This window comes from Leptonychotes weddellii, chromosome 9, assembly GCF_054177405.1.
Source record: "Leptonychotes weddellii isolate Sample4059 chromosome 9, ASM5417740v2, whole genome shotgun sequence".
Lineage (NCBI taxonomy): Eukaryota > Metazoa > Chordata > Mammalia > Carnivora > Phocidae > Leptonychotes > Leptonychotes weddellii.
The window spans coordinates 41,373,401-41,401,312 of NC_138377.1; the positions used below are offsets into that span (position 1 = coordinate 41,373,401).

The following is a 27,912-nucleotide window of genomic DNA, read 5'->3' on the forward strand; positions in this document are numbered from 1 at the left end:
TTCTTGGTGTCTGCCTGTAGCCAAAAATCATGCAGTTATGACCGTAATTATTACTTAAAATAGATTTTTTTTTTTAAGATTTATTTGTTAGAGCGAGAGGAGGGGGAGGGGAGAGGAAGACGGAGAATCCCAAACAGATTCCCCACTGAGCGCAGAGCCCAACTCAGGGCTCTATCTCATGACCCTGAAACCATGACCTGAGCCAAAACCAAGAGTTGGACACTTAACTGACTGAGTCACCCCGGTGCCCCCAAGATAACTGTTAAGTTTTTGAAAATTTCTCTCCAGGAAAGTTAAGATGTTTCCATTAAAACAGTAGAAACCTGTCCAATTAGTACACATTTTAATACTAAGACGCTAACTTTCTGTTCACACATATTGTTTAATACCATATCCATGTGGACAAGCCTTGTACAGAGTTCTCTAATGAAAGCACAGTACTGATGACACTTTACCTCCATACTTCATAAATTGCAGACCTTCACTTTGGGGAAAGAGGCCTATATGCGAGACTCCCCAGAAAAGCAGAGAATCCATGTTTTAAAGCAGTATAAGCAAACTGCTAATGATTGTTAAAATCTAACAGTCTTTGGGCGCCTGGGTGGCTCAGTTGGTTGAGCGACTGCCTTCGGCTCAGGTCATGATCCTGGAGTCCCGGGATCGAGTCCCGCATCGGGCTCCCTGCTCGGCGGGGAGCCTGCTTCTCCCTCTGACCCTCCCCCCTCTCATGTGCTTTCTCTCTCTCATTCTCTCTCTGTCAAATAATAAATAAAATCTTTATAAAAAAATAAAAAAAATAAATCTAACAGTCTTTTTCTCAGTTTTACTTCTCTTCAGTCGGTCAGGATCGCAGTCTTTTCTTTGTGGATCGAGGAATTCTAGCCCTCAGGCACTCAGAAGAAAGGACAAAGTGATGATACTACGTTCTCCTTTCTCTTTGACCTACCTCGGTGAGAGAAACTAGGAAAAAACTACCAGCTGTGTTGTGCCACCCATTTTTGATATGTTAATCATGAGAAAGTAGGTCCAAGGCAGTTCCATATAGATTTGGGCCTACTTTGGCCAAGAGCACATCTCACAGCACATAAAGAACGGTACTGCCATCTAGACCCTTGCTCCCCTGGAAATTCTGTGATCTACATAAAAGGGAGAGAATGGATGAGACCTGGGCCCACCTAATTCCATCTCTCCACCAGCAGAACCAACACATGTGAGGTCAGCTGCGCTAGCAGCCAGACGGCCTATTGTAGACCTTTTAAGGAAAATGAGAGACTAAAACTGATTGATCGGGTACAGGCTGGCTACCTTACATTAGTCCCATTTTGATGAGGACGCCTACAGATAAATAGCGAGGGATAGGAAGTCCCTGTAGGTGAGAATGACAAAGGCTATAATAGGATGATAATTAAATTCAGCATTTGAGTGTCTAGTATATGAAAGGCAGTGTTTCACGACAGTAACAGCATTTAAGAATAAATGTCAGGGAACCATGAGAGACAACGGACTCTGAGAAACAAACTGAGGGTTCTAGAGGGGAGGGAGTGGGGGATGGGTTAGCCCAGTGATGGGTATTAAGGAGGGCACGTTCTGCATGGAGCACTGGGTGTTATGCACAAACAATGAATCATGGAACACTTCATCTAAAACTAATGATGTAATGTATGGGGATTAACATAACAATAAAAAATTTTAAAAAATAAATGTCAGGGACACAAAATCAAAGCCAAATAATACTTGCTATAACAGAAAAAAATTTCTCTTTCTTTGACTCTAAAACAACAATTTGACTTAAGACTGTTAGACTAGGAAGACATTCTACAGTAGCATTTTAAAGTAGAAATTATAACTTGGTGGTCTTCACCGATATTAATGTGTATTTTTCTCATCTCTTCTGTTTTTCCTCTTATTTCTCCTCTTTTCTTTATAACTAACTCCGTTTGACTTCTCTTCATCATGCTTGAGAATTCCAGTTTCCTCTTTTTTCATCTTCCTGTTGTGCCAGAATGTGCCTACAAATCAAACTCAAATGTCCCGTGGAATTCAAAAGACAAAAGATTCAGACGTTACTACCCCACAGTTCCACATATGGATTTCAGCTATTTCTGATGTATTGTGGATTAGCTTACTGTAATTTAAATGAGAAAAATAGCAGTTTAAAAAAATTATAAAAGGCCCATGTCAGTATATTTTACAAGTGTTTTATAACCTAATTGGTATTTATGCTGCTTAAGGGTAACCTTATCTGAAAATGTATAGATAGTCCATGGACTTTCCTTGTCAGAAAAGCATAGTTGAATAGAAAAGTAACAACTATATGCATTTTTAAATCACCAGTGGATCTTGTCACAAAGTACCTATTTAAAATAAGCATTAGCTGAACATTTATATGAAAGCATTCTCTAGAGTGAATACGATTTCCTCTGCAATTATCAAATTCAGTAGAAAGCAAAACCCAACTTTTGTTGGAGCCTCCTTGATATTTGCCACCTTTTACTTTCCACATCTTCTGGCACTCTGAACAAAGATCTGAGTGTTTTTTTGTTTTTAAGAGAGTTCCTTCAAAATATTATATAGCTCAATGACTGTTTTAAAGGAGTTCCTAAAGATCGAAGTATTGTTTTTCTAAGTGTTTTATCTCTGAGAACTTATTCCTTGGTAATTCTCTTATAGCCTCGATTTTTCTCTAACAGGTATTGCAAGGGCTTCCTGTGGGCTTTAGAAAAAGACTTGATTGAATTCACTGATTTGTTTGAGGACAACATTGTTATCAATGAAGTCCTTCATCCCAAGGATCACCACTGTTCCTCCCGGTTTAACTGTCCACCCAGTGGATTCTTTATCGATCATACATTTAGTGAGCACTTGTATGTCCCAGGTGCATGTGAGGCCCTGCTGATTGCATGGGGACCAGGCTGTGTGACAGCAGCCACATGGGGAGTCTAGGACTGCAAAAAGTCACCACCGAGCGAGGTGATAGATAGGCCCTCCCCAGGGAAGGAGCCTTTGAGTGACCTGTGTACCCCCCCAGACATTATTGCATATGAGCCTGGCGAACAATTTTGCAGGAGGGCTGTTTTCCTTATTTTAGATTAGGAACAAAAATTAAATGGGAAAGCTAAGATTTGAGCCCAGTTTCTTTACTCCAAATATACTCTGTGATACCAAGTGAATTTTTTTGTTTTATTCCTTTACTGTTCCATATTGACCTGAGCATACAAAAGAAAGGACTCCACCAAAGAGAATTCCGAGCTATTGAGGCTGTTTTGGGTGTTGTGTTTTGGGGGTTTTTTGTTTTTTGTTGTTGTTATTGTTTTGTGGTTTTCCCCCCAAAAGCTTAGAGTGGAAAGTCACTAAAGGAAAAAAAGGTACTTAGGAAAATCACTTCTGTTAGCTAAATTTTTATTCTCAACTCTAGGTGAAGTCTATATAGAACATATTGTAATACTTACTCCTTTGTGTGACTTTCTTTTCTTTTTAGTGGAATTGGATCACAGAATTGATTTTGAACTCAGAGAAGGACTTGTGGAAAGCCGCTACTGGTCAGCTGTTACGTCGCATACTGCCTATTGGTCTTCCTTGGATGTTGCCCTCTTTCTTTTAACCTTCATGTACAAACATGAGCACGACAATAATGCAAAACCCAATTTAGATCCAATCTGAACTCTTGAAGGACATTAATGGCCCAAAACTGATTTCTTTCTGTTAAAATATGTGTGTCAAGATATGGAGATTTCAGGTGTACGTGTGTTTCAGTTTTGTTTAGGGCAAGAAACATTTAAATTTAAAAGCACTTTATTTAAAAAAACAAAAATATTTTTCAGTCTGAAAGAAATTATTTACAGTTTTCATCATTTTAATTATGAATCTGACAGAACCCCCTGCAGAAAATCAAGCACGACCTGGAATTGAGTTTGGGTTATAAATCACAATCTCATTTCTCCAAATATAAAGGCATATTAATAAGTTGAATCTAATGTATTAACCAAAGTATGTTGTAAATCTAAAATGGCCAAGGTCCAGTGTAGTCTATGTAAAGATCACTGGTGGTATCACTGTTGTAGATTCCTATGAAAGCTTCTATTTCCATAGTTCTTTGAAACAAGAGGATGACAGATTTCAAGTGTTTTGAATTTAACTTGCTTAGAAAAATTAATGCTAAAAAAGAAACAATGTTTGAACTACTGTATTTATAATTTATTACCTCTAACGGCTTTATTTCAATATATGAAACATGACATTTTTAAAATGTTTCCTTTGAACAATTTCAGAACCACCTTTGTTTTCTATAGCATTAAGACCCTTTTTTCCTCAAAACTCCATCTTTATACTCTTCAGAGGGATATATAGACACTGTGGCATACTTTCAGTATTTTTTTCATTAAAAACTTGTGGTTTCACATAATTAACACTAGTTATTTTGAAAAAAATGAACTTTTTATTATGTCACATGTACCTCAGAGAAAGCTAAAGTTTTCTAAATTTGACACAAAGTACTCCATCGTGGCTACATTTCATTAACTTTATTGGACAACTAGTAAACAACTTTGGAGTAGTGAGTACTACGACTATTTTAAATATATAAACATCGGTGTGCCAAACAATTAACATATATAAAGGGATGGAGTGCCACTAACACATTTTACTTGTGAAGTATTTAAGAAAACCTGGTTGAGACACAAGGCACATAGATCAGGATTCTAAGGCACTGGGAGAGTTTTCCTCCGCTGTGATTGTCTCCACAGTGCTTTTCATCTGAGGAGCCCAAAGTGCTTTAAGACTCAGTCATCTATGTGGTAGCTCCTTGAGGTAAGTAAATGAGTGTTTTTCTCATGTTACGTGTTAATACACTAAGGCACCAAAACATTTTAAAGTGCCTTGAATTAGATTACAGAGCAAACAGAAGAGCTCAGATTGAGGCTAGGCTATATTTATATTCTTTTATATGCTGTAGTGACTAGTAATTCACATGTGACCTCTTAATTTGCAAACAATAATAATCACAGAAGTTGCAATGCATAATTTGGAGAAGAGACTGTGAAGCCAATATTTTACCCTACTTTTCGAATATGTTCTGGGGTTCTCACATACAGAGGAGAGTTACTTAGAGGAGATCATCTCTACCCCAACCAACCCTCACTTTCGAGTGGCTTCTACTAGGTTCCACTTAAGGTGCTTTCTTCGCTTATCTTACAAGGGTTTTCTTAGCTCCCAGTTGGATCAGTTGCACATCTCACCTACTCCTTTCTTTACAAAGTAGTGGAATCGATAGGCTCGCCTGTAGGTTTTCCTACAGCACTGTCAGTCTTCTTGTCTATTCTGGCCTTCCATTGAATTTGCACAACAGAAAGCACTTCTTCTTAGTGCTTAAAAAGATCCCAAGGCTCCATGACCAAATATGTGACTCCCTGAGAAATGCTTGCTATAAAAGGCTTTTGATGAAATCTTAGCAAAGCTGAAGCAATCTCTTTCGAATTTAGAGATTCCTGTGAACTCAGGTCATTTTCATACCCTAGTTTATTTCATAAGTCTAATTTAGTTCTCAGGAAAATTAAACTCCTGTCTCATATGACTGTATCTTTAAAGGTACTTGAGCATATATTGCTATAGATGGTGTGACACTCAAATGTCTAGGAGCTTTAAGGGATTCATTCTTAACCACTAGAATGTGAAGAGCCCTTTTTACCTGAGAAGAGTAGAGTCTATCAAACCTTTTAATTTGCTATGGAGTAAAAAAAAAAAAAAAGATATAGCTGTAGCTATATTATCTGCTTTTCATTTTTCATGTTGAGGAAACAAACTTAACCATATGGAGTTTATTTGAATTCTTGAAAAGAGCAACACTTAAAACCCCCCTTGGCAAAATGAGATATTCTGGATTACTGAACAGGTATTTTGATTTCATTATTTCATCAATAGAGATGGTGATCTTGATTTGATAGTACTCTTCTTGTTTCCATGTCTCTGCATGTTATCATGGAATGTACTTGTATATACTCAAGTAATATACAGAGTATGTGTAATTCTGGCTTGATTTAGAAGCTAAGTCCGTTACTGAGTAACATTTTGCAACTTTATTCCAGCAAGTACTAAATTGGCCAAAAAGTTCTGTTTTTGATACCATTAAAATTTTATTCTCTATTTTGTGTACATGCTATGATGATTCTTCTGAGTATTGGTCAGATCATTCAATTTGAACCTAGTTAGGGTCCCAGGAATTATCAAAACTTAGAATAAGGAGAATGTTTCAGATTAAATCTTATCTTATTTTTACTTTGAAATTAGCCTTTGCTAAAGCCTTTTGTTAGTTCATAACTTTATTTTCAGCAGTAATTATGCTTATGTTACAATCTATCATTACTGTATTATAGAATATAATTACAAAATGTACTGGAACTACCCCTTTATATGTGAAGCAAACTGTAAGAATCTTATCTTTTACTTCTTTTTATTAAATAGCGTCTGTCAGCTTTTGGAAATTCTCACACTGCACATGTTCTGTCGAAGCCTTTGGACAGTGACATGTGAACATTTGTCCTCACCTCTTCTTCTCTCTGTTGTTTCCTCACTGGGGGCTGAAGTGTCCTGGTCTACATGGCATTCACACACCATATGCCCGCTTTGCATTGCCCTGAAGAGTAGACAGGGAAGGGCGCCTGGGTGGCTCAGTTGGTTAAGTGACTGCCTTCGGCTCAGGTCATGATCCTGGAGTCCCTGGATCGAGTCCCGCATCAGGCTCCCTGCTCAGCGGGGAGTCTGCTTCTCCCTCTCCCGCTCCCCCCCTTGTGCTCTCTCTCTCTATCTCATTCTCTCTCTCAAATAAAAATAAAATCTTTAAAAAAAAAAAAAAGAGTAGACAGGGAAAAGAAACCATCAGTGGTGTCCCAGTCAGTTCACCCTTCATTTCAGTAATGGCACCTGAGCCCCTTAAAAAGTAGAGCAGACCAGACCTAGAGATTTCACTGTAAGGTCTGCAGTGGAGGAAAAACAATTGAATGGCTTTCTTGTTAATTAGGTTGGTTAATATTTCTGTCTTCTCAGCTACTACATTTGGATAATTGAGAAAGTTAATTTGAGTGTATGTCTTAACTATTTTTTTAATACTTTTAATTTTATTTAAGTAGTCTCTGTACCCAACGTGGGACTCGAACTCACAATCCCAAGAGCAAGAGTTACATGCTCTTCTGACTGAGCCACCCTGGCACCCCTGTCTTAAAAGTATTTTTCAACAGTCTTGTTGGCATTGAAATGGGCCTAAAGAAGAAATGTGTGATGTTAAAGAAGGGTCAAGACAGAGTGAAAAAGAGGATCTAGTAACTCCTACACTAGAGAAAGAACTAGAATTGTACTAAACTCTCTGAGTGTTGGCTAGTTGACTTCTGTAGATATTCTCAAGTTGTCTCTTACCCATATTCTGTCATCCCTGGGCCTCACACCTCTACCAGGAATTGGATGGTACTCTGGCTGACTTTGAAACACATGCACTAAATATTTTTATAATTAGGTATGGTCCAGTATGTATAGTTTCCTAATGTTTTATAAGAATTTACTTATATGAAGAACCTTTTGCTGTACCTACAAAGAGCAGATTTGGCAGGAAGCGCCCCCACTGGACTCAACTCTATCACCTCTAGGATGGGTCTAGGGAGCCCGTACAACCCACACTGTCTCCCTATATGTTCTCCTTTTGCATTAGTCAAGGGGAAAGGAACTTGCAAGGAAAGAGAGTATTGAGTTTAGAGCCGTGTATACGATGGCAGGATATAGAATTTCATCTCCCAAGTTCTCATGTAGTAAATATGAGTACTGTGATGGGAACAGCTTGGGTTATATACACCCTGTTTTGGTCTTCAGTGGATGTTTGTGAAAATATTAAAAGAATCCTAAAATCTCAGGGCTTGTACAGATTTTAGAGGTCATCTGGTCCAACCCTGTTTTAGTTTCATGTGAGCATTTAAATAGCATAAAGTCATGAAAAGTAAAGCCAGAGGTAGCATGTTAGGTTCAGCCCAAGAGGCTCAATGAAAGAGGAGGGAAGTGATGGTGCCCATAAGGAAAAATAACCACTAATCATAGTAGAATTCTAAAGCTGGGAGGGGCAGAGAGATCAGCATTTTCCAAAGCATGTTTTGCAAATGTCAGCAGATGTTTTTTCAGAAAATAAGTTTGGGAAATGCCAAATTTAAAAGAATCTTTTACAACAGGACTTTGGGAGCCTTTGATACACTAAATGTAGTAAGAATCGATCTGGTACTGTGGGGGTTCAGGAAGGGAAGTTTTTCCAAATTTATTTAACCAGATTTTTTTTTTAATTGGAATGTACTTAGAGAAATGATCACATTATTTAACTACTCCATTTTACAGAGATCTGCCCCTTCATGTTATTTCATTTGACAAGTGACCACTCCCACCCTGTAAGATCACATGGCCAGCCAATGACAGAGTCAGAATTAGAACCTAGTCCCCACCCCCATTCCCAGCGACGTCTTAGGCCACACTACCTGTTTCCTTCCCCTAGGAGATCGGCAACTCCTGAAGGGCAGAAACTCCCTCTCCATTTTTTGTGCCTCCTCCCGGCCCCACCCACAGCCCTCTTGCGTAACCTGATGCTTTACGGGCTGCAAGCTCTTGACAAATGGCTCCAGGCTTGAGTTCCCCAGTTGGTCTCCTTTGTTTCCAAGGCCCTTATGAAAGAGTGCCCTACCGGATCAGAACAGAGGGCCTTTCTTGTCTCAGACTCAACATACTCAAGAAAAAAAACAAAATAAGAAAAAAAAGGTACACCAGGAACATACTAGTTTTCCATTCTGGAGACAAATGCAAATTTGGTAGGGAGGTTGCACAGTGTTAAATAATGTTTGATATTCCTTTCACTCCCTTAATGTTTGTATGTTGGCCTTTTATCAATTCATGACAAGCAGGTCCCTTCTAAAACTGTTCCAACATAGGTTAACTAATGGAAGTTTTTTAATTTAAGTACTGGAGAACAGAAGAATTTTTGCTACTGCTGCTGTATATGTTGTGTGTGTGTGTGTGTGTGCATGCTTCTTTTCTCCAAAAATCTCTTGGCAGATAGCATGAACTTTTCCTCTGCCTTTGTGTTTGAATAAGGGTGGGAGTGTGCTTAGTATTGTCTGTCACCTTATGGTTTTTCATTTATTTGTAACAGGGTGCAACTTGCTTCCTCCCCACCCTACAGTTATCAGGATACTTTGGGAAGTCACTCTTTAGAAAGATTACATCTGGTCTGCTGTTGGAGTAAGATGAAAAACAAGTGTATTAACTCTTCACCTTTAATGCTTTCTCCTGGAAAACATCGAGTGTCTGTGAGCATCATTCCTACCTTCCCTTGACTACACCTACACACACCACCTTCTCTGCTTGATCTCTGAAAGTCTTTGATTCCCTGTGAGCTCTGTCATAGAAAAATAAAACCATTTTTGGTCCTGAGGCTGTCATAATAAATCCACACTCTGCAAGTAAGAGTCTGGGGAGCTTTTTGCTCTCTGCCACTGGGTATACTTCTCAGGAGCCCTGGCACCGTGACTCTCCTGAGACCCTTTCTTCAGCTTCTGTGACCTCTTCTGATGTTTGCCCGCTCTCCCTGACAGTACGAAATGCAGTGGCTGCCGTAACAACTCTTAGAAGGTGGCCTTTTTCTTTTTCCTTTCTTTCCTCTCATTTTCAATAGTCAAGGTTAATTTTCTCAGAAACTTCAGTTTTTACTGAAGCATTATTCCCGTTTTTATCTCTGCAGTGATCCGCTTGGATGGCAAAAAACCCTCATTTTAGAAGTGTTCAGTGTTGATTTTTCACAGCTGGAGTTAGTGCATGCACATTTAATAATTTCAAGGAAGTGAGGTGTAAATGTAGTTTGCTCCTGGATTACACAGTTTCTCTAGCTGAATCGATCCATTCATTATCTCATTCACCAGGAGCAAGCAATTATGCCCTATAGTAACCTGAAAGAGTAGGCTGTTCTAAGCATTCTTAGGAACATAATCCTCCTGATCCTATACAGTTTATGGTAATCTTCCCCAAAAGTTTATGAAGAGTGAAAGATATTAAAATCTACACATTCGGGCGCCTGGGTGGCTCAGTTGGTTAAGCGACTGCCTTCGGCTCAGGTCATGATCCTAGAGTCCCGGGATCGAGTCCCGCATCGGGCTCCCTGCTCGGCGGGGAGTCTGCTTCTCCCTCTGACCCTCCCCCCTCTCATGTACTCGCTCTCTCCCTCATTCTCTCTCTCTCAAATAAATAAATAAAATCTTTAAAAAAAAAAAAATCTACACATTCATGAGCTATGGCCACAATACCACCTCCTACTAGGAGGGTTGGTGGCCACAGGGGCACACTGGCTCCTTCAAGAACACGTATAGAAAAAAAATTGGCACGTTCAGATCTTGTACAGTATAATCCATTCACAGCTTATCGTCCCAGGGTTCAAAAGATGACCATAGTTCTCAAGCTTTCAGGCTAATCTGAATATGTGATAAGCGATAGAAAATTAACCCCGAGGGCACTTGTGTGGCTCCGTTGGTTAAGCAACTGCCTTCGGCTCAGGTCATGATCCCGGAGTCTTGGGATCGAGTTCCACATCAGGCACTCCCTTCTCTGTGAGGAGCCTGCTTCTCCCTCTGCCTCTGCCTCCCACTCCCCCTGCTTGTGTTCAATCTCTCTGTGTCAAATAAATAAAATCTTAAAAAAAAAAAAAAATTAACCCGATTACCCATGCAGATTAGCCACCAACTGGTAGTACATTTCCAATTCCCACCCCCCTCCTTTGGTGCCTGAGTGACTGAAAAATAAGACTTTAGATGTTATTTTGTAAGAATCCAGGAATTTCAGTGCTGGACAAAAGCAATTCCCTAATGGGGTATTGACCTTAGATTGGGAAACAAGTGACCAGGATGTCAGGACTGCATCTAGACTTGAGGCGAGATAGTATGTGGACTGGAGAAAGAAAAAGCAAATGGGACTGGAAGAAGTCCATGGTCATGAGAGCCTGACAGCTTAGACATTCCAGAGGAGTTAGCCCAGAGGCTGTTTCTGGGAAAGGGGGAGTAGAGCCCAGCATTTTATTTCTCCTCTTTGGGGGTCCTCTCCTCTCCTATCTTCTTAGGAAGTACTGCCCTAGCCCTGCCCACTTCTATATGGTCCTAATAGAGCTGCCAATCCTACAAAAGTCTTGCAACTTTTCCTATCTCTGGTTAAAATTATTTTCTGCTTTGTATGAGCCCCTATTAACACAGCTCCATCATAGCACTATCTGTACCTTGGCCACGTGGTGGGCATACTACCCACTCCATGAGCTACAGTGATTAGCCTGGAGATAGGCACATGACCCAAACTAGACTGAGCAGAGGCTTTCCGTGGGATCTTATTAGCCTTCTATGGCTATTAAATACAATCCAGTGTGATATGAGCATGGAGCGATCTGTGGCCAAACTCCCCCCCTTCCCCTGCAACGTGGATTATGTCTATCTGCTATGGAAGGAAAGGAAGCCTACACACATAAGCAGGGTCAAGAGTTCCGGAAGAGCTGAAGCAAGTGCCACCCCCAGATTTCCCAGTCACACCTCCCTTATATTTGTGTAAGCTGTTTTGAGATGGGTTTCTATCTCTTGGAAACGGAAGAATCCAAACTAATAACCACTTGACCAAAAATAACCTCCACATCCCTAATGGAAACTCTGTCTTCGGGGACAATGTCTTATGAAGCTTTTCCTCAATCCTCTGGTTGAAATTAATTACTGCATGTGAGCACCATGTCTTCGTCTTTTTGGACCGCTGTAGCAAAAATAGCATAACCCGGATGCCGTATAAACATCTCTCACCGTTCTGGAAGCTAAGAAGCCCAAGCTCATGACACCAGCAGATTCGGTATCTAGTGAGGGCTTGTTCCTCACAACTGTCTTCTCGCTGTACCTTCACAAGGGCTCTCTGGGAATCTCTTTTATAAGGGCACTAATCCCAGTCGTGAAGGTTCTATCCCATGACCTAACCTCTTCCCAAAGGCCCCTCTAAACTCTCTCACACTGAGGATTAGGTCTCAGCATATGAATGTGGGGGAGAGACATGTTCAGTCCACAGCACCCCCCATTAACAATATATACCTCAATAGTTGCACTGGTTTCATTCTGCCTTGATTTGGAGTTTGATTACACATCTCTTTTCCTCGTTTGCAAGCTCTTAAAAGGTAGCATTGGACCCTCCATAGGGCACCACATCATAGGTGCTTAAATGTTTTGAATTATGTCTAGACTGGTACTGTGTACCAAGATCTATTCTAAGAACTAGGAATAACAATGAATTTTAAAATACAAAAATTCGTGCTTTCATGGAGTTTACATTCTAGTAGGAAAATTATTGGACCAAAATTCATGGGAATTGCTGAATTGGGAAAAGCCTTGAGGAAAGGCAAACCCGACCTAGAACCAAGAGGCTCAGACAAAAGGGACCTTGCTTTTTCCACAACCAAAAAAAGCAAAATGAAAAGCTCTTAGGGTGTGGCAGAAGTGTATGTCAGGATGAAGTTGAAAATAGAACTTGAGCATACTATTTTAAAAGATGGTTGTATTAACCTGTGCCAAACAAAAGTGGCCAGCTAGATATAATTATAGGCACTCCCCAACTTGTGCCCCATGGTAACTCAGTGACAGTTTCCTACAGAGACCAAGAACTATTTTCCTTCTCACCATATGCTCTTCCCTAAACTTAACGGTGCATGTTCACATCTCTCTTCCTTTGTACTTGCCATCCCCTCACCCTGGAATGGGTTCTTTTTTTTTTTTTTTTCCCATTTATTGAACTGTTATTTTGAAGTCAATAATCACTGAATTCATGATAGGGAGAAAAAAAATCCCCAGTGCTTTCCCAATTACTTCCAGCTGCAGAGTGTTTCTCTCTCTACCAGAGATTAACTTAGGATTTACCCTCACAGCAACTGAAACATAGTGGAAGGGAAAACAAAGGAGAAGAAGATGCAGTTCATGAGAAATGGTAGTTGGTCAATTAATCTGTTTTTGTGAGAGACTAGAACATTTTGCCTCAATATTTATAAAGAAGGAAGTATATTCCCAAGTTTCAACTAACTATTAACTTTGGGACTATAACTTTTTGGGGAGCTAAAGTTTGTCCCTATGTTTAAAGGCACCCCAAGGTCAATGCTTACACAAAACGTTACCTCTGGTGGTCGCCTGAGCATGTGTACTAAAGATGCCCCTAAAGAAGGGGAAGAACTGGTCTGGGAGAGAAGCATTCCCACAGGTAGGGCCAGTGGAAAGTTCTCAGGCTATGGGGACAACTGGGGCACCTTGTTGGGGGGCTGTCGGAGCTGGTGCCTCAGGGTAATGCCAAATTGGAGAACACCTGTTTCTGACCCAATAAAACCTGGGAATTTTTCTCATCTAGATCTGTGGTTGTAAAGATTTGCTACCTGTTTCAAAGTTTTCTCTGCTCATTTGCCCCCCTCAACTGTAAAACGATTGAAGGATATGTCTATATCCAGGGGTGGGGAAGCTTACAGCATGCTGTTTATTAAATCTTCACTTGAGTGGCTTTTATATACAATCATTGTTACCATCTACCTGGCACCATTCTAGATGCCTTAGATGTATTCCCTCATTTAATGTTCACGATACCTCTATGAGGTAGACGAACACTGTTGTTAGGCCTTATTTTCCCGCAAGGAGACCAAGACACAAAGGTTTGGGTAACCAGACCCCGTCACGTAGCCACAAGATGATGGAGCCGCATCGTAGAGATGCTGAAACCTGTGTTCTGCTGCCTTGCCCGGCATGATGTGTGGGAAAGCATTCCAGATGGGCCTCAGAACCAGACTCCGCACAAGTATCTATAGGAAGAGGCCTGGGAATCATGACTCAGTCGAAATTCTAGCTTACTCCCCTGCTTGTGGCCTTGATTGCTGGTAAAATTAACCACAGTGCTTGCAAGTGGGTTAGAAAAGAGCATTATTGGGACGCCTGGGTGGCTCAGTTGGTTAAGCGACTGCCTTCGGCTCAGGTCATGATCCTGGAGTCCCGGGATCGAGTCCCACATTGGGCTCTCTGCTCAGCGGGGAGCCTGCTTCTCCCTCTGACCCTCCTCCCTCTCATGCTCTCTCTATCTCATTCTCTCTCTCAAATAAATAAATAAAATCTTTAAAAAATAAAAAAAAGAAAAAAGAAAAGAGCATTATTTCACGAGAAAAATAAACCAAGGTGATCGCATCCTACTTTGCCTTCTTCAGGGCTATAAGTAGGAAGGCGGATGTCTTGACAAGTGGGTTGCTCAGTGAGTATAGTCTTACCTGTATTTCTTTCAATACATACAAAAGCTAAATATTCTTACCTAGGAATAAAATCATCCTGTGAATGGTCAATCCAGATACCCTAGGTTTAAGCAAGCTGAAAATAACCTGTATTGTAATTTGTCATAATCATCCTGGAACCACATTTTTTAATGGTGTTAAGTCTTTTCCAGAATTCAGACCCTGAAATCTTTCAGACGGTTATACAGGATATATTGCAACAATCCTGCTGGACAAGATTTAGATTGAGCACTTTCTCACAGGACCTAAGAACTCCATAATGAATTTGTTGGGTTTTTTTACCCTTGAATTGTTTCTTGTTCTCTTTCTGTAGTGAATAATGTTTATAGATATAGGCACTTAGGTTCTTAGCTGTACAGAGGTCCCTAAGAAGTCCATAAATCCTTAATAAAAAATTGTCATTAGAAGGACCTACAGGGGGGCGCCTGTGTGGCTCATTTGGTTAAGCATCTGCCTTTGGCTCAGGTCATGATCTCAGGGTCCTGGGATTGAGCCCTGGTCAGGCTCCCTGCTCAGTGGGGACTCTGCTTCTCCCTCTCCTTCAGCCCTTCCCCTGCTCCTGCGCGCTTGAGCTCTCTCTCTCTCTCTCTCTCTCTCAAAGAGATAAATTTTTTTTTTTAAGATTTTATTTATTTGAGAGAGAGAGTGAGAGAGAGAGAGAGACCACGAGCCGGAGGTGGGGGCAGAGGGAGAAGCAGGCTCCCTGCTGAGCAAGGAGCCTGATTCGGGATTCGACCCCATGACCTCGGTGATCATGACCTGAGCTGAAGGCAGACACTTAACCGACTGAGCCACCCAGGCATCTCAAAATATTTTTAAAAGAATAAATAAATAAAAGGAACTAGGGGGGCACCTGGCTGGCTTGGGTCAGAAGATCATGTGACTCTTGATCTTGGGGTCATGAGTTCAAGCTCTACACTATGATGGGTGTAGAGATTACTTAAAAATCTTAAAAAAAAAAAAAAAAAAGGAATTCCCTTGAGTTTAAATCATGTTTTACATTTCTCTGAGAGGCTTGACAGACTCAGACTTCCACTCACCTGAGATGTGTTGAGTTCTATAACCACAGAGTTTAATAATACTGAAGGCAAATTTCAAGATTCAGGAGCACAGTCATGTTTGTAAAAGCATTCCATGTATGACTTGGTTGAGATAAATTCTATTAATCTAAGGAGAATCATGAAATTTGTATTGTCATTTTCCTAGACTTGTAAATGCTTTCCTAACTTCATATGCCATGTCCCTAATTTACCATAACAATTTCCTTTGGTTGCCGATTTTGCCTCACCTCTTATTTATTTCTCATGTCTAAATAGTTCATATTTATAGCCTAAGGTGTTGCCATGATAATGGGACTAAAAGGCAAGTGATATATGACATCATCACACCATCACCATTCTTTGTTCAAAGAGGTCTAATCTTGTGATTTTGGCAACACTCTTACTGTTTAACAAACCAGTGAATCATCTAATTAAACAGCTATCCCATTAATAACTCATCTTTATACTTTCATTAGCTAGATTTTACAACCTGGTCTCTGCCCTGGTAATTAAATATTTCATCATCCATATACCTTTAAGTTCATTGCTTAAAACTTGCCCCATGTTTTTGCTGTTAGCCTTTGTCCTACTCTGGTATGTCACTAAACAGGCTGAGCATTCAGTAAACTATGCTATTCAGATTCTTGCATAACATTCTAGTTTAGAACACAGTAGTCTTTTTGTTTTAGAGGGCCAAGCTAAAGAATGTTCTCATTTAGGTGGTGGCAAATAATCTCAGATGTTATCTAGGTATGTATATCATACTACTATACATTTTTAAAATATTTTACATAAGTCAGCTCGTAATTATACATGGCATTGAGAACAGTGCTGACTGAAACAAAATGATGAAAACGATAATTGTTTTGGAAATGTAATCTAAAAATACACTCAGATATATGTCAACACGTGCTTGTGTCCTAAGTAATTCAGTAACTCAGGCAGGCTCTTTGTCAACTCTCCCCATGTTAACTGAGCCAGGGTGATGGTAGGAAGTGTTGCAGATAATCAACTGTTTATCAAGTCTTGGCTGACCTTTACTAAGTGGACATTTGTCAAAGGTGGCATTAAAGATAGCTTTTAAATCCATTTGATATTTATTTAAGGACTTGAAGATCCTCCAGCTGGAACACCAGTGTGTCCAGGTATGTAACTCAGTATTCACAAGAGAACATTCTCTCTCAAGATCTTTGCCTTCCATAATCAATTCACAAACTGTCCTTCCTCTTTGCACCCTTGCAACTGAGCACCAGTTCACTAAAGGACTTATTTATAACTGCAGTAGTCTAAAAATTATACTCCAAAAATCCTTGGGCAGACAAATGCCATTGATCCCAATGTCACATTCAGGAAGTCACTGATCTAAGTACCATATTCAGCAAATTCCCAGGCATGACCAAACTTGCTAGAAAACCAAAAAGGGGAAATCTGGGAAGTAAGCCAAGATCCTGGGTGTCATTGTACAGTATCCAAGCCAACTCTGGTTTCAAAATTCTTTTGAAATTGTTACTCCATGATAGGAATGCATTCTGTGCTTGGCCACAGATCATCACACAAGAAATACATTGCTGAATTGTTCTTGCACATTGCTGGTTTTTCGCAATAGGAAAATTTAATCCTTGGTAGAAAAGTTTATTTTGTTTTTGAATTTGTGTAAAATCTGGTGGTGAGGCATTACCAAAAAGTAGATATAATACTGGATTAGGACTTTTTATCATATGTAATCTTGGGCTAATCCCTTATCTTCTATCTTCCCTGCTATTTCCAAAGATGCTGTGAAGAATTAACAAGAAAATATTTAAGACATTGTTATGAGCTTCAGGAAGACATGCCTCAAAAGGTACTGGTAAGAAATGGTAAGCCTGCAATGATAAACCTTAAAAAGTAGTAGTATCCCTAAATAGTTTATTGATGTAATGTAGTCTCAGTAAAAAATGCAACAGGATTTTTTTTGAAGCAAAACAAACTTATTTCTCAAATTCATAGAGAAAAAAATAAAAACAGCCAGGAAATTTCTTAGGGAAAAAGAGAGCAGCAATAAGGGTAATTAGACCTACAATAAAGTAAAACACTCTAAATCTACTGTGATCAAAACTGTAGTAAGAGTGTATGAAGAGAGAAGAGAGACCAGTAAGATAAACCAGAAAGCCCAGAAATGCATCAAATAGACAAATTTAGTATATGATAAAGAAGACATTCTGGGACGCCTGGGTGGCTCAGTCGGTTAAGCGTCTGCCTTCGGCTCAGGTCATGATCCCAGAGTCCTGGGATCGAGTCCCGCATCGGGCTCCCTGCTCCGCGGGGGGCCTGCTTCTCCCTCTGCCTCTGTCTCTCTCTCTGTCTCTCATGAATAAATAAATAAAATCTTTAAAAAAAAAAAAAAAAAAAAAAAGAAGACATTTTGAATCATTCAGTGAGAAGAGTCTAAAAGTATGACATACACTTTTCACCTATAAGATTGACAGCAAAAAAAAAAAAAAAGGTGAAAAAAATAACCAAAAAAATTAACATTCTCTGATGGTCAGGGCACTAGCAAACAGGTATTTTCAAATATTTGCTGGTGGAAACATGAATAGGCACAACCCCTTTAGAGAGCAATTTGGCAATAGCTATCAAAATTGAGAATACTCATACCCTTTAACTCAGCAATTTGCTTTTACTAATTTACCCTTCAAATATTCTCTTATATGCAAAATGACCTACGTATAAAGTAATTCATTGCAGAAATGTTGGTGAGAACTAAAAATTAGAAGCAATGTAGGTGTCCATTGATTTGGATTAAATGATGATTCTTTCATAAAGTGGAATGATATGCAGCATAAAGATAAAGATAAGGCAATCCTGTTTGTGCAGATCTGGAACAATCCCCAAGCTATATGGTTAAGTGAAAACCAAAATGCAGAGCAGTGTGTATAGAACATGGAATGTGGAATGTGTAGTGTATAGAATGTATACTTGGGGAGGGGGGAAAGTCTATCTTTCGGATAAGAAACTAGTCCTAGCCCTTCAACAGATGAATGGATAAAGAAGATGTGGTCCATATATACAATGGAATATTACTCAGCCATCAGAAAAGATGAATACCCAACTTTACATCAACATGGATGGGACTGGAGGAGATTATGCTAAGTGAAATAAGTCAAGCAGAGAAAGTCAATTATCATATGGTTTCACTTATTTGTGGAACATAAGGAATAGCATGGAGGACATTAGGAGAAGGAAGGGAAAAATGAAGGGGTGGGAATCGGAGGGAGAGATGAACCATGAGAGACTATGGACTCTGAGAAACAAACAGGGTTTTAGAGGGGAGGAGGGAGGGGGGATTGGTTAGCCCGGTGATGGGTATTAAGGAGGGCAGGTACTGCATGGAGCACTGGGTGTTATACGAAAACAATGGATCGTGGATCACCACATCAAAAACCAATGATGTATTGTATGGTGACTAACATAACATAATAAAATTAACAAAAAAAAAAAAAGAAACTAGTCCTAGTGGTTTCCTCCGCAAAAGAGAGTAAGTGAGGGACAGAGCGGGAGAGACTTCACTTTTAGGCTATATATTTTGTGTCTTTTGACTTTTTAATTGTGTCCATAAGTTACCAACCCAAAAGCGTGGGGCTTTTTATTTGTTAAGAAACAACAAACAGGGCGCCTGGGTGGCTCAGTTGTTAAGCGTCTGCCTTCGGCTCAGGTCATGATCCCAGGGTCCTGGGATCGAGTCCCACATCGGGCTCCCTGCTCGGCAGGAAGCCTGCTTCTCCCTCTCCCACTCCCCCTGCTTGTGTTCCTGCTCTCGCTATCTCTCTGTCAAATAAATAAATAAAAATCTTTAAAAAAAAAAAAAAGAAAAACAACAAACAGTGTAACACTGATAGCAGAAATAAAATAATACGAAAAATAACTTCTGATAGATTTACATACCACAGTCTAAATACCATAGAATATAAATGTTTCTTATTCTTTTCAGGGTATTGAACAATATAAATATGATTATTCCAGAGGTGGACACTGGAAGATTTAGAATGTAGGAAACAAGAAAGAAATGTCTTACCCAGACATTTAGAGGAATAAAGGGTCAGAATCTCTTAAAAGGATAGTTTAACTATATGTCTCAGTGTTCTGAAAGAGCTTCAGTAACTAAGTGGTGGCTTTAAGTCAGCCTAATAACTTAATAACTTTAAAAATCGTAACGCTTGCCCATGAATCCTGGCTTTTGAGTGGTCCAAACACTTTGGGAATAGTATTTAAATATGCTCAATGGGACTTAGATTGAGCACTTTCTCACAGGACCTAGGAACTCCATAAATGAGTTTATCATTTTGTACTCTTTTAACTTTGGACTGTTTCTTGTTTCTTTTATGTAGTGACTAATGTTAGGCAAGGGGGAGAATGTAACTCAGATGGCTATGAAATCTGGTCCCTTCCATGGTGGAGAAGAAGGAAATCATGTAAGACCAAAACTGACTGTAGCCCCTTCTGCCTTCTAAGGACAACAGGATAGTAGCTCCTACCAGTGAGGAAATATCAGCCCCCTACTTCACACAGAGGCCAAAAAGAAAAGTCTTTGCTAGCACTATTACTGCTGGCAGGCTCAAGGTGCACATTCTCTTAGATGAGCCATTGTTTTGCAAAACATACCAGTGAGTTTTGGGATACACAAAGGAAGCCTGGAAAAGATCAAAATAGTTCTGCATGTAAAGAAAACTGAACTGATGCATAAAGAGCCCCAAGAGCCCTGTTAAATTTAAGGTGAGACTATGCGAAGAAGGTGTCAAAGGGAAAGGAAAACCAAGCCAACTTACGTAAAGTCTGCTCCATATGTAAATGCCCTACACAAATGATAAGGTAAGGGGTGGGGGGAAGGGCTGCTATTCCTCCCGTGGGGACAAAGCAAAGCACAATACTAACAGCACACGGGTACACAGTTAGGCAAACCAGCAAATAAATGAAATAAATTCTCCAAATCCCGAGGGGATTGGAAAATACATAAATTGACCAAATTTCCTTAAGGAAGAACATAGAAGCTCAAGCTAATTTCCTTTGAATTTCAAAGGAAAGTAATCCAGCTGACATCTGGGTTATGCCTCCTCCCTCCACTCAAGACCTGCACAGTGAGATTGTGAAATAGACCAGTACACTTACTACATCAAAAGCATTAGCAGGCACAAGGGGAGTACTTGGAATTCCCCACTCCTTCCTCTAAGAAGAGAGTTTCAGAGGTTTCACCTAACCCAATCTCCAGCTCTTGGTCAGGAAATTAGACTTTTTAAGACCTCTCATTTCTCCTGAGATCTTTAAAATACTTGCTTCCTCCAAAGAACTCCCTAAATTCCTCCTAAGAATTTACTCATAAAAATGTTTCCATGGTTTTTTCTCGTACTCTCATGGACTCATTTGTTACCATTTATGTCTGTTGATCTATCTCAAATTTATTCTGAGATATAGAGGGAAGTTTGTTTTTTTTTTACATAGTCACTCAGTTAACTGTCTAGACATTTTTTATTGAATAATCAATCCTTTCCCTATTCAATTAAAAAGCCACTTTCCATCATGCTAAAATTCTTCACAAGGCTATTTCTGGATTCTGGAATCTATTCCACTGACTTTGACGGTGAGGGAAAATTCTTCATCTACCCTCAAGGTCTTCCAGATGGACTAAGAATTAATTTAACTGAGACAGGTTAATAGAAGGAAAAACCAAATTTTTGTTATGTGCAAAAAGAGGCCCAATAATGAAATCGAAACCCAAAGAAATGACTAAGGCAGGCAGTTTTTATACATTTTAGACAAAGGGACAATAGATTTGTGAGGAATTTACAGGTTAAGGAAAACAGGCATTTGAGAGCTTTAATTAGTAAGGAATTCTAAACAGAATTTAGGCTGAGGAAGTAAATTAGTGAAAAAGTAGCAAGACTTACTTAGAGCTTTTGCAGCTTTAACGTCCCTATTTCTGCTGATAAGGAAGTCTTTTTAATTCTTAGCACAGGGAAGCTGTTTTTCATAAGGGAGATTTGTTTTCTGCTTTCATGGGGACAGAGGAGGGTCTGAGTGTCCTTGTCCTGGTTGTTTCCCAGATAGATTCAATTCAAAATGATCAGTGCGCTATTGCGGTACATCGGAGGACAGCCTGCGCTGGGCCCCTACAGCTTCGGTCACAAAGCACCTGTTTAGATGCAGTTTTATGTTACACTATCTTGTAGAGTTGGTTTTCCCCCATTATTCTCCTTTTTTGTTTTTAAGTAAGTTTCTTAGCTCTAACTTTGAAGGTTTTTTTGCTTTCCAATAAGAACTCTAAAGTCAGTTTTTCTACTTGTAAAAAATTTCTTTTGGTGTTTTCATTGATACTATGTTAAATTTCTAGATTAATTGGGAAGATACAGAAATCCATTCAAGAATTTTAGAAAGTTTTCTTTGTATGAATTGTGAACATTTCTTAATTTTATCCTGAACTATTTTGTCTTTTTTGTGGCCATTATATACGGCATCTTCATATATATTAGGCTGACCCATATGAAATTGCTATTTCTGTAAGTCAAAAGAGGTGAAATATTGGCAATCTCATATAGCTTTCCTAATGGCAATGCTAATGATTCTTTTATGTTTACTTTATTCATAATTACCGTAGTGAATACTCCTGTTGTTTGTCATACTTTTTCAGGTCATTTTCTTGGGCTTTTCAGCTGTAAAATCATATTGCCGATAGATAATGATTAATATTAACTCTATCTTTACAATCTCATTGTTATACCTCTTACTTATTTCTCTCATCTAATTGTGTAGGCTCTTACCTTCAGGATGATGATGGTTGGGTATAGTGGTGAGGGTGACATGCTAGTAGTTCTCTCTGCAGCATAAGCTTTCTGGTTATATCGTATGTGTGTGATATAAAGTGATTATTCCTACTTTATTAAGTATGTTAATCAAGAATGGTTGAAGTTTTCAAGTGCTTTTTTAGCATTTATGGAGATAACCCTATGATTTTTCTCTTTTTAAACACTGACATGGTGAGTTATACAGACATAGTTCTTAAGATGGAATCATCTTTGCATTCCTTACATAAATCTTACTTTACCAACGTGTGCTATTCTTTTTTGTGTTGAATCTGTTTGTTAATACACTCTTTGGAGCCTGTGCATTGATATTCATATGTACTTTTGATCTGTAGTTTATTTTTTGTGTTGCTTTTGTTGAGTTTTGGTATCAGTTATAGCCTGGTTTCATCATGAGGATCTGGAGGTTTTTCTTCTTTTCTGCATACTCTAAAACAGTTGCTGTCATCTGTTACTTAAAAGCGAGTAGAATTTACTAGTAAAATCATCTGTGACTAGGGCATTATTTATTTGTTTACTCTTGGTAGGGAGATTAACAACTCTCCATATTTCTCTCAGTAATTGCTGTGTTTTGATTGTCTATCTCTTCTGGGGACAACATTGGCAATTAATATTTTACTAGAAATTCATCCATTTTGTGCATTTAGAATTTTTTATTTGCATAGAGCTGAGCAAAATCAGCTTTTAGAAGTCTTTTAATTTCTCCCATGTATGTGGTTATTAATCTATTTCCATTTCCTATTTTTAGTATGTGCGTTTTCTCCATTAAAAAAAAGGGTTAATTATTAATTTTGTTGGTTTTCAGATTTATTTACCAGTACTACCATTTCTCTGTTTTCTAATTCTTTATCTTTATGCCTTCCTTCCTTTTGTATTGAGTGTAATAATGCCAATTCCTGCATAGATAGCATTTTGGAAACTGTTTAAATAAATAAAAATTAATATGCCATTTCTATTGCTCCCCCTATATAAAGAATTATAAAAGAGAGAGGGGAAGAGAGAGAGAGGGAATTACATTTTAGAGAGGAGAAATGTAATGAAGTCCTTAACTCTTTTTTTCTTCTAGATAAATATCATTATAAACTTAACTGTCTTGTGATTTTTTATTTTGGAATTGTTGACAATTCATTTTTCCTAAGAAACAAACCCAATATGACAAACCTAATATGAGTTAAAAGGATGCTGTTTTTATTGACTTTCTTTAAAATGGCATTCCTCTGTTCCTTTATTTCTTAAATGATTGTGCAATGGGTCAAGCTATAATATAAAAATCAAGGAAAAATACATCCCCCGCTTCTCTCCCTGCCAAAAAGTTGCCTTATCTATTAATTTGTTTAGATACCTAGCAAGTATTCCTTGTCTGTGTGTGGTTTTGGTATTATGAACCAGGTAGTTTCATTCCTTTTAGTTCAATTCAATCCAGCAGTCCTTTACTATGTGCTTTGACTGTCCTAGGTGCTGGAGAGAGTATACTCAATAAACCATGCCTCCCCTTCTCCCCACCTCCCTACCTTCACAGTCTGTTCTGTTGGTACAGATTACTCTTCCAGCCTCAATCAGACTTTGCAGAGAGATGTGCTGCAAGACAGGACAGAGGGAAGGAGGAATGGCTAAGCCCAGGTCATCTGCCATAACTATAAAAACAAGGAACAAAAGTTAAGCTGGTTAATATGCATGCTCCGTAGTCAGCAGGATACTCACAGCAGTATTACTTGTAGCAACCCTCAGGAGCCTGAATGAAGCTCTTGTTTGACTCTCTAAACCCTGCCAGTATTGAATCCCCTGATTGAATTCCCGGGGAGAAGACTTGGTCCTGGATGCTGTGCCAAGGAGAGTTGAAGGTGAGGAGGCCTTCATTTCCTCCTAACCTCTCTCAATTCTTGATGCCAGGGGATCCTAGGAGTGGTAGAACCAGTTTGCATACAAGCTTGCAAAAGAGTTTAATTACCTTCAGAGGTTTTAATTTCTCAAAAATGTAAAATATCCTCAATTATTTCAATTCTTACATTCTACATAAAAGTCAGAAGAAATGCACAAGTAATATATGCATATATAAGATTTATTATTTCATACTTGACATAGTTAATTCAAATAATCAACATTATCCTCAGGCACACTCTGATGATGGAAGCAGCCTTAGATTTATTATGAAGCTACCAGAAAGAACAGGGTTTGAGGCTTACTACTCATTTGAAGATATGAGAAACCAGAAGGTAGAACAAGAATATGATATTATACAATAGGATACTTTTGGAATATTTCAGTACATTTAGATCTTGTATTTCTTCTACAATGGAAAAGGTGAGTCATCTGGAGTCTCTGAAACAATAGTTTAAGAACACTGTTGGAGTAAAAGATATCTGCACCCTATGGAAAGGGGCCCCCAAAAGGAAAGTGTCAGTCTGATTGGAGCCTGGGAAATGGTCCCTCCAAGGTTCATTCTACTAGTGATAGAAGTGAGTGTCCAAACAACACTCACGTCTTATCCTTGTCCCATCTGAAAACTCTCAGCCCTCACTTTCTTTCGCCTTTTGCGATATACACACAGAGCTCAATATTGGTGTGGGGGACGTTGTTTTATTTTTAAGATCATTTTGCATCTGTCTTTGTATCCTTACATTTTTATAAAATTATCTCAGCAGTAACATAATTTTGAAAGAATCCTAGAATGTCCTCCCTATGGCTTTTCTAAGTTAAATTTCTCCAGCTCCTCATACAAAGACACATCAACTTCCTGGCCACTCTTCCACTGTACATATTTTAATCTGTCCCCATCAGCCTTAAAATAAAACACTTTGAACAGGGAAATATACTCTAGTTGTAGTGAACAAGAGCAGAAGATTGAATAAGATGGCCTCTGACCATCTTTGTCCTGCCTCTTGTAGCCCTCTGCCAGCCACACCCTTTTACTGATACCCATTACATCACAGTTCGCTATGTCTTTTTCACATGAATTGCCAAGTATCCAGGTCTTCTCGGTTGATTTTTGGATCCTGAACTCAGATATGTTGTACGTGACAAGGTTCTTGATTATAAATAACAGAAAACAACTATGGTTCCTTACGCAGAAATGGAATGTAGTTTGAATCTCGTGGCTCCTAGAATCAAAGAAAGGTGGAAATGAATCAGACAGGCCAAGAGAGGCAAGGCCCAGATGAATTTTCACCACAGAAGCAGGCTGCTCAGGACGTGCCACTTACCAGTAGGGCACTCACAGCCCCAAGACTGGCCTCACCACCCCTGGACACCTACCATCCCTGTGCTGCATTCTGCTGGCATTAAACATGCCATCCTTCCAGGCTCCGCCCACCTTCCGCCTGCAGAGCCACCCCTGAAGCACACCTAATCGACCTGAGCCTTGTCATTACCCTTCAGGATATAAAGTCCCAGGTGACAGCATTTCATCAGCTGTCTTAGGTCTTGTCCTTGCTTGTGCTCCCAGGGGGATAGCTGCCATTTTAGTTTCCATGGTGGAAGAGAGGGCTGTTTCCTTATCATCATCTTAGAATTCCTCCCAAATAGGAAAAGCTTTTAGATGCTGGGAAACCCAAATTATAAATAATCTATTATGCATAAATTTTCATTTTGTTAATTTGGGTTCATCCCTTGCAAATAACTTCCAAGGAATAATTCTATCATCTAGTTAGTTTTCATTCCCAGGCTGCTGGGGCTGCTGCTACAGACTTGGTAAGCTAGCTTTTTGTGATTCTCCAGACTCAAAGGATTGCACAGGATAGCGTGAGAAGGAATCATTGTGGTTTGAGGACCACACATTGATCTCCAGGAAATGGTTGTCTAACCAGCTATATCCTCCCACTTGCCTAATCACCCAGTACACACACCTCCATCCTGCCACTTAAACAACAGGTATTAAGACAGGTTTTATCAGATGCCTTGCTCAAATCTAGACACACTAGATCTCTACCAGTACCCTTATCTACCAATCTAGTAAACCTATCAATTTTGTTAGTTAACGTGTTCTGTCCCGCGCCCACCAGAGGTATGGAGACAAGAAGGTCAGACCACAGGATTTAAAGCATAAAGTTTCCATTCTTCATGTCCCAAAGGTAGTAGGCATTAAAGAGTAAACTATTAAACTTTAACTTCATAGTATTACTTTTTTTCTACTTACGTTTTTTTCTTTTCTTTTCTTTTTTTTTTTTTTACTAATCTCAATAGACCAAATATAATTAAAGAAGAAATCAGCTTTCCTATTTCAAGGAAATGATTGTGTTTAAGGGGACTCTTCATTATCACAGCAGGAAGTAAGCTCCAGAGCACTTTGCTCCCACATGGTTTAAAGGGCTATTCGTATAATATTTCTGTAAATTTGAAATTATTTAATAAAATTATTAGCATTTAAAAAAAAACAGAAGCTATTAGAAAAATCCAGATAAAAAATGATACCCCAATGCCCAATGAATGAAATGAACACATAGTTTTTTAAAAGAGTAAAACAAATATTTACCTACAATAATCAAACAAGGAGGGGGCTTCACCAAATGCCATGAATTTCAATAAATAATTGTCAAGTAAGGCTCTTGAGCCATCCACATTACTAATTATTTAATCCCAGTTTAAATGATTAATCCTGATTGTTAAATAATCCTAAAGGTATTCCTCCCACCACCCCCCAAGAAGAGGATACAAACTCCAACAGGGTGAAAGAGAACTGATTCAGGCTATTTAACAAAATTTCAGAAAAGCAGAGCACAAGCTTTCTAAGACTACATATTGCCTGGTTGATGTTTATCTCCTCCATCCCTTGTCATCACCTCAAATCACAGAAAAGTGTGAAGACCCAAAATTTCCAGCCCTCAGATTGTGGTATAGAGAGGAAAGCAAACTGGAACAAACCGGTTTTGGATATTTATAGAGGAAAAAGAATCCTGACTCAAAGCAAATAGAAAGTATAAAATCTAGATAGAATGTGAGCAGAATGGGAAAAAAAAAATTACAGAACTATTTTACAAACATACTTGCTTTTTTTTTTTTTTTTTAAGATTTTTATTTATTTATTTAACAGAGATAGAGAGCACAAGTAGGCAGAGCGGCAGACAGAGGGAGAGGGAGAAGCAGGCTCCCTGCCGAGCAGGGAGCCCGATGTGGGGCTCGATCCCAGGACCCCGGGATCATGACCTGAGCCGAAGGCAGACGCTCAATGACTGAGCCACCCAGGCGCCCCCAAACATACTTGCTTTTTAACAATTCAGAGAAAGGGGGAAAAAAAGCACAAACCTAATAGATAAAGGGAGGTTCCAACTTAGAAAAACCCTAGAAACAAGGGAATTGCCTGCAAAAGCTTTATACCACAAAACATTTTAAGAACATGAATTAAATAGAACATGAGCTCAAATACCCTGTGATGAAAGAAGAAAAAGTAGAATGAGCTGGGAAAAAAATGAGGACAAAACAACATAATTACAAAACTAGTGAATAAAGATAAACAGCAAGGAACAGAGTTTTAACAGCTAAAACCTGAATTACAACATAGAGCAAAAGCTAGATATAACCACAATAAACCCCAGGTTTAAAAAAAAGGACCTAAGACATTAAAATTAGTAGAAAGGAGGTAGATAGTGGGGACTGGATAAAAGTGATCTCATGTGATGACAAATGGTGTCCTGATGTAGTAAACCCATCAAATTAAAACTACTCAAGAGAATGTCCCTGAAACAAAAGTGGATCTGCTGAATTAAAGAATACACTGGGG

The 27,912-nt window shown here is 39.0% G+C and overlaps 1 protein-coding gene and 1 long non-coding RNA gene across 2 annotated transcripts in view; both read left to right on the forward strand.

The window, feature by feature from the left end:
* DDHD1 (DDHD domain containing 1) overlaps positions 1-6,463 on the forward strand; it is a 57,573-nt gene extending 51,110 nt beyond the window's left edge. Inside the window, exon 14 of the mRNA XM_031030454.2 lies at positions 3,479-6,463. Coding sequence (XP_030886314.1) covers positions 3,479-3,660 — 182 coding nt within the window. The 3' untranslated portion in view covers positions 3,661-6,463. The remainder of the gene's footprint in view (positions 1-3,478) is intronic.
* A 3,812-nt stretch (positions 6,464-10,275) lies between these two features.
* Positions 10,276-27,912, forward strand: part of LOC145723432 (uncharacterized) — a 35,912-nt gene continuing 18,275 nt past the window's right edge. Inside the window, exon 1 of the long non-coding RNA XR_014148484.1 lies at positions 10,276-17,225. This is a non-coding gene — a long non-coding RNA (uncharacterized LOC145723432). The remainder of the gene's footprint in view (positions 17,226-27,912) is intronic.